The 6,243-nt window shown below is 55.6% G+C and overlaps 3 protein-coding genes across 3 annotated transcripts; all 3 read right to left on the bottom strand.

Moving 5' to 3' along the window:
- Window positions 1–536: 536 nt before the first annotated feature.
- On the bottom strand, window positions 537–1,350 carry J4E86_002602 (uncharacterized protein; the record flags this gene model as incomplete). The annotated part of the gene is made up of 2 exons (XM_051443160.1): window positions 537–970; window positions 1,026–1,350. The coding sequence occupies 2 exons, from the start codon at window positions 1,348–1,350 to the stop codon at window positions 537–539; spliced, it is 759 nt and encodes a 252-aa protein (XP_051306748.1).
- A 1,002-nt stretch (window positions 1,351–2,352) lies between these two features.
- On the bottom strand, window positions 2,353–3,773 carry J4E86_002601 (uncharacterized protein; the record flags this gene model as incomplete). Its single annotated transcript, XM_051443159.1, has 2 exons — window positions 2,353–2,508; window positions 2,562–3,773. The coding sequence occupies 2 exons, from the start codon at window positions 3,771–3,773 to the stop codon at window positions 2,353–2,355; spliced, it is 1,368 nt and encodes a 455-aa protein (XP_051306747.1).
- Window positions 3,774–4,429: 656 nt separating this feature from the next.
- Window positions 4,430–5,909, bottom strand: J4E86_002600 (uncharacterized protein; the record flags this gene model as incomplete). The annotated part of the gene is made up of 2 exons (XM_051443158.1): window positions 4,430–5,354; window positions 5,416–5,909. 2 exons carry the CDS (start codon window positions 5,907–5,909, stop codon window positions 4,430–4,432), a joined length of 1,419 nt encoding a protein of 472 aa, XP_051306746.1.
- Window positions 5,910–6,243: the final 334 nt, after the last annotated feature.

The following is a 6,243-nucleotide window of genomic DNA, read 5'->3' as shown; positions in this document are numbered from 1 at the left end:
CCATTCCCACCCTCCCCCCCCCCCCCCCCCCCCTCCCAGACACCTACTCACTCCCCAACAAGATGTCACAAAAGCCCAAGTCCTCGCCGTCCTAAACTCCAAACCGCGGGAACCACTCGCCGACTTAGGCGAGAAGCTGGGCGCTGTACTGGCATACACGGATGCCATGACACTAGACGTTCGTGTGCCAGACAGTGTGTTCGAGCAGTTGAAAACGGTGGGGTTCAGCGAGAAGGAGATTGTGGAGATTACGGCGACGGTCGCGGCGTATAATTGCGTGAGTAGGTTTTTGGTTGCTTTGGATGTGGGGGAGAGGAATGCGTAGACGGGGCCGAAGGAAGGGGGGAAGGAGTAAGCATCTATGAGGCTATGTGTTGATGTTGTTGGCGTGTGAGTCACGTAGCTTGGGCTATCGAATGCACGTAGCGTTGTACCTTTGCCGCGTTTCGAGAACAGGCTTAGCTTATCCCATTTGTATATTCTCCATCTAACTGCCTGCCATCTCCCTCGTGCGTGTTATCGTCACCCATCACCTATTACGCTACTCGACTCTGCCTCGCAATCTTCCTCCTCTGCGCCAACATATGCGAGAACAGAATGTAACTTCCTGGGACATAAATGGCCAGTATAGCCCAAAGCGCGTACCCAAACAACTCGTTCCTTTCACTAGCCAAAGGGATAGCCTGGTACACCAACCAACACTCACTCGAGATACCAAGAGGGTACAGGACCAGAAAAGTGTTGTATCGCAACCAGGTCCACAGTTTAGGGACGCCGGCACCGGATAAGGAAAAGACGAAGTAGGAGTAGCGGATTACTTCTGTGACGCTCCACGCGAGCAGCATAGTGCTATAGGCGGGGGAGTGGCGGGTCGAGAGCGGGAAGGCGGGGGGTGACGCGATGAGGTGGACGAGGAGGAAGCGAGATGCGACTTGCATGAGGGTGGTTAGAAGGGGAGCGCGGACGAGTCCTGGTTGTGCTGTTAGTACCGTCCTTGGTAGAGGATGTGAAATGTAGAGACATACCGACTAAACTATGCAACACCTCCATCCCCGCCAACGTCTGCACAGTCCTCGTGTATCCCTCCAGGTTATCATACACCTTCCCACTGCCCAACCCACGCTTGGTAGCGGTGAACCAATCGTCTTTCCCAAAGAACTTTCCCGCCTTCTGCGCATTCACCACCTCGTTTCCGCCAATCGTGACGGTCTGGAAGAGTACACCGGCCCATAGTGCTGCAGAGACGGCGTTGTAGAGCATGAGATACGCATTCTTCGCTCCTCCGGATGGTTTGGTAGGGCGCTGGTCGTTGGGGGCTGCGGCCTGTGCTGCCTTTGCTTTGGCCGACATGTTCGTCTACTCGCTCAATTGCGGTCGATCAAGCAGTTCGAGGCGAAGATGGAAAGGGGGGCCGGAGATGGCTGTGTGAGGTGACGGGATGTGTTGTGTGTGCCTGAGGCCCGAGGGAAGCATGGCAGTTGAGCTGCCTTTTCTCGCATGCAGCTCGGTCTCGCGTACCTGAGGACCCTTGTTCTTGGCGACGCTGACGGCCGGATTCCCGAGGTACACCCACGTGAGATGAAATCATCATACATTACCACCCCGCGAGCTTCCACATGCTCCGTGTTCGCTCAAGCCTAGAAGGTCTTTTCTCAACAGAAACCTTGGTTTTATATATTAGAAGATAGATGCTTAGCTAGTACATTTATCTGAATTAATTATCTTTATCCATACCTAGGTAGCGAAAAATGAACCTGCAACAAATGCGGAATAAGTTGTAACGATGTCCACGAACTTCATCATTGGAATACAATGTCTGAGGCTCCCGCCGGCCGAGGATGTGTTGCATGACTTTGTTTTACGACTTTTTGAATACCGGTAGAGGGCTATACCATACTTAGACAACGTTTTGGTGTTACCTACTTGCTTATATATTCATCTTAATGCAATACAATACGAAAGCTGTCTTTCTCACTCATTCGAGCATGCAGCACGTCAATATTCACGCGCAATCAAATCGGAATCATCCACATCGCAGATTCATCTAGATCCATGCATAATAATTACGCCCGTCATCCCTCATCTTGCTCCTCTTCCATCTCACCGGGGCAATAGGTCATACAAAGGAACTCGACCGCTCGCAGGAGCTAGTACCATATGTAAATTCAATTGCAAACATCCATGCAAAAAACGCCATGCTATGCAAAATGCAAACAAAATGCGAATAGATATGATAAGAGAGAGAGATGCAAGCAAGGGTATCGTCAAAACACCCAACCATGACTGAGCCGGGATGTAGGTCCTGGAAATTGAAAAAGACTCGTGAAAGTATCCATCTCTTGAACTGTGTGTTTACAAGAACACTTGAATCATGCTCTTCTTATGGGACACGTTCTTATCGCAGTCCTCGACCACGCAGACCTTGAAAGGGTTCGTGTTTGCGCGCGTCTCCTTGCCTTTGGCACTGCGCTTCGCCGATCGATTGGCTGTGCATTCGCCGCAGTATACCTAGCACATTGTTAGTTTTGTCGTCGTGCCGTCCGTCACAAGCTGAGACTTACATGACCGCATCCCTTGACAATCCACACCTGCCTCTTGATCTCGTCGCTGCCGACACACAGCTGTTCTTCGCAATTGGGACAAATAAGCGCCTCTCCTTCTTCTTCTGGACTCCTCGTGAAGCCCTCCGGGGCTGGTGGTGGCGCGTCATAGGTAGCTGGAGGAGGCGGTGCTTCGCGTACCCGTGGGCCAATGTCGAAGCCTATGACATCGAAGTCCAGCATGGGCGCTTGGAATGCGCCTACTCGGATGTGCGGCGCACGACCCCGAGAGGCACTGCGCGAAGGGGCGACGGGTTCGTGGAAGCGGTTTGCGGTGCGGTTGACCTGTTCGTGGAATCGATCGACTTGGGCTCGGAGGTGCGTGAAACGTCCGTTCAATGTCCCAAAGAGATCCATGACGTTATCCAACTGCTCGGCTCTCTGCCGTCTCTGTACCTCTGCCTCTGGTAACGCGTTCGCCCGTATGAACCGCACATCCTCGCCATCGGAGTCGTTCCCGTCGGCTGGTTGAACGGGGCGCTGGCCGGGTATTGTGCGCGAAGAAATGAACTCGATCTCGGGCGAGCTTGGTTGCGGCGCTGGTGGATCGGGGTGCCACTCCTCCTCGCCATTGTCGAGGTCGATGATGATGTCAAAGCCCCTTGGCAAACGACGTGGGTGATGGCGACCGCGATGCGACTCTTGCTGTCCTCTATCCTGTTGTTGCTCGCGTGCATTGTTGCCATTGCGACTCGCCCCGTCGCCCGAATCATCGGCTGTCAAGTCAATGATGTCGTCGTCCTGGCTCAGGTCGATAGCCACATCGTCCTCGTCGTCCCCCGTCAGGTCGACAGACGCTGTTGTGTGTTGACTTGCCGAGCCAGCCGGCCGCCTGTAGTCGAAGCCATCGCCCGCGAACCGTCTGGATGCCGAAGACGCCATGTTGCCCAATCTTGGCAGGTGTAACCCGGCGGTATGCGAGTGCTGGGCGCTGGAGGAGGCGCGTTCTATAGGCGGGCGGGCGTGCGATCGCAATGCAGACTCGAAGGTCGGGGTGGGCTGGCGGTCGAAATGATAGCGGGCGGGTGGGTCGTAGATGTCGTTAGCAGGGCTCTGCCTATCGTCGTAATCGTATCCGAAGGGAAGGCCGTGGTAGGTTGGGGGAGCTTCGCGGTTGTCGGGGAAGGAGCCATGTCTCCAGGCAGGCGAGGCAGACGCTTGCTCGCCGTCCATTTGTGCATGTGAGCGCTGCAGCAGCCGTGGTCAGCGCCTCTTCACCCTGTTGTTGTTTATGTTGGCGGTACTACCGCCGACGGCACTCACCTTCTGCTGTCTGTGCGTGAACCCACTCGGTCGTCCTTCGCCTTCCATGCCGGATGTCAGGCTGGTGATGGTTGCGGGGTGCGTGGTGAGGTTGGCGGCGGGCGATAGTAGCACCGGCGAGTGTCGAAGGGGGAAGGTTGGGCCCGTCTCGTGCCGTTGGGGGTGCTGAGTTCGGCGAAACTGTGGTGGCGCTCCAACATCCATCTGGGCAGTATGACAAACGCCAGAACGTCAAATCCAAAATCACCTATCACCCTTCACCGTCGATTGGAATCGAACAATGACTATAGACCGCTATTCTGTCCGTTTCTATCGTCTTCTGCGACCCAGCCCCTTCACCAAAGCGCATTGTTTTGCTCTTGCATGTGCGAGATGGATCGTGACGTAGTGTTTTACAGCATGTGGTAGTATCCTATTCAAATTTTGGTCGTAAAACCCCCCAGCCTAAATGCATCCGCGAGCTCCTGATTCTACACACTGATGAAATAGCAGCCGATGTACACATCTGCCTGCCCTATCACAAAAACTTTACGCCACCAAAAGTCACCCCTGAAGCCCAAAACACTTCAAACTGCTGCCAATACAACCAAGCCACCCTCTGGGTTCAGGGCGACTACATTCTCGGCCTTGCCACCCCAGGCGACGTCCTTCGCTGGAGCTGCCTTCCTCACCAGCTCAGCCCAGCTCTTCGACGCCTTGGTGTATTGTTGCACAGAGACGCTGCCCGTGCCGGCAATCGCGAGGAACGTGCCGGTGTAGTCCCAGCTGCAGCTGGTGACTGGGCTGCCAGATTCTAATGTATGAATTGCTGCCTGCTTCCGGATATCCCAAATCGCGACGCTGGAGGAATTCTGCTGTACTACGGCGAACCACGTTCCGTTCTCGGAGAACTTCAGATCCGCAACGGGCGCGCCAGTCTCGAGTTCAGCCATCTTGGCACCAGTCTTGATATCGTATATCCGGATGTTGCCGTCGGAGCTTCCGAGGAAGAAGAGCATGCCGTCGACGTGGAAGGAGACGCAGGTGATTTCGGCTTCGACGTAGACTTGCGAAACGGTCTTGAAAGTGGTGAGCTCGTGGATTGCGTAGCGTTTGTCGGCGCCGGCGGTAGCGAGCATCTTGCCGCTGGGGTGTAGCGACATGGATGTGACGGCGCCAGCGTGTGATCCGATCTGGGCAACCTCATCGCCGTTGGAAAAGACCTTGACTGTGCCTGTCGAAGTGCCGATAAGAGCGCGCTCTCCCCACCATGCTGTCGAAGTGACGGCGCCGCCAGCGCTGAATGTCTCCAGAACCTTGCCTTGGGCTAGCGAGTAGACACCCGCGGTACCATCAGCTCCACCGAATAGGACCAGCTCAGCCTCGTTGACAGCGATGCAGCTGCTGCCTGGGAATAGCGAGTCGGTCGTCTTGGCAATGTCGTAGTTGGAGATGGCGTCTCCAGAGGCCCAGCCTGCGGGTACGGGTCTCTTTCGTCGCGAGCCGAACAGCCTGTAGTGCGTTAGTCGGGGGCTCTCACATGGTATGTAATCTAGGAGGGGACAAGACTCACTCTTTCTGTGTTTCGTCAACGAGGGCGGCAAGCTCCTCAGGCAGGCCCTGGCCGTCCACCTGCATCGCATCGCCCTGGCCGCCGCCTCCACTGACGGTGACGTTGGACAGAGCTTCGCGCGCCTCGTCTCGCTCTTTTGATATGCGCGCGATGACCCGTGTCGCAGCGTCGTTCTGGTAGAGCGCCGTACTCAGCTCCTGCCTCGTTTGCGCCAAGTGCTGCTTGAGCGTGTGTGTCTCTAGTACCAGGGCATCCCACTCATTCTGGAAGGCGCTGAGCATGGCGGGTATCGAGGTGAAGCTGGGGGCGCGTGGGGTAACGACATTGGGCGACTTGAGCTCGATGAGGTCCTCGGTCGCGAGGTCTTCGCCAGTAACGGGGTCGGTGTGGTGTTCCGAGATGTGCGCCTCGATCAGGCGCTTTTCGAAGACGTTGCCCGATTTGCGCGAGGCAACGGGTTCGCGGGGAGCTTCGCCAGAGATTGCGCAAAGCATGGTGACGTGGAGTGGTGTTGGAGGTTGTTGCTGTCGCGCTCGTGAACTTTTCGGTCTTGGGCCAGAGGCGCGCTAGTCTCCGTCCGTGCGCGTAGATGGTCCAGATATCTCAGGAACATCCACCCTAAACACTTGTTGGAAGTCTACATGGCCACGCTTTTCTGTATGTGATAATCTAGAGTGGTGTCTACATCTCCAAGTACGGTTTGTGATATAGTCCTTGAAGCTGGTCTTCCATACAAGACGTTCGCGCGCTCCGTGTTGCCGCCTTTTACCCAGAACGAGTTGCTCTTACAGGGTGAATCCGACGTACCTAGCTAGGGCTCAAGAAATG

This window comes from Alternaria arbusti (genome assembly GCF_024043155.1).
Source record: "Alternaria arbusti strain BMP 1465 chromosome Unknown scaffold_2, whole genome shotgun sequence".
Lineage (NCBI taxonomy): Eukaryota > Fungi > Ascomycota > Dothideomycetes > Pleosporales > Pleosporaceae > Alternaria > Alternaria arbusti.
The sequence above is the reverse complement of the archived record's forward strand: the minus strand, read 5'-3'. Positions and strand labels throughout refer to the sequence as shown.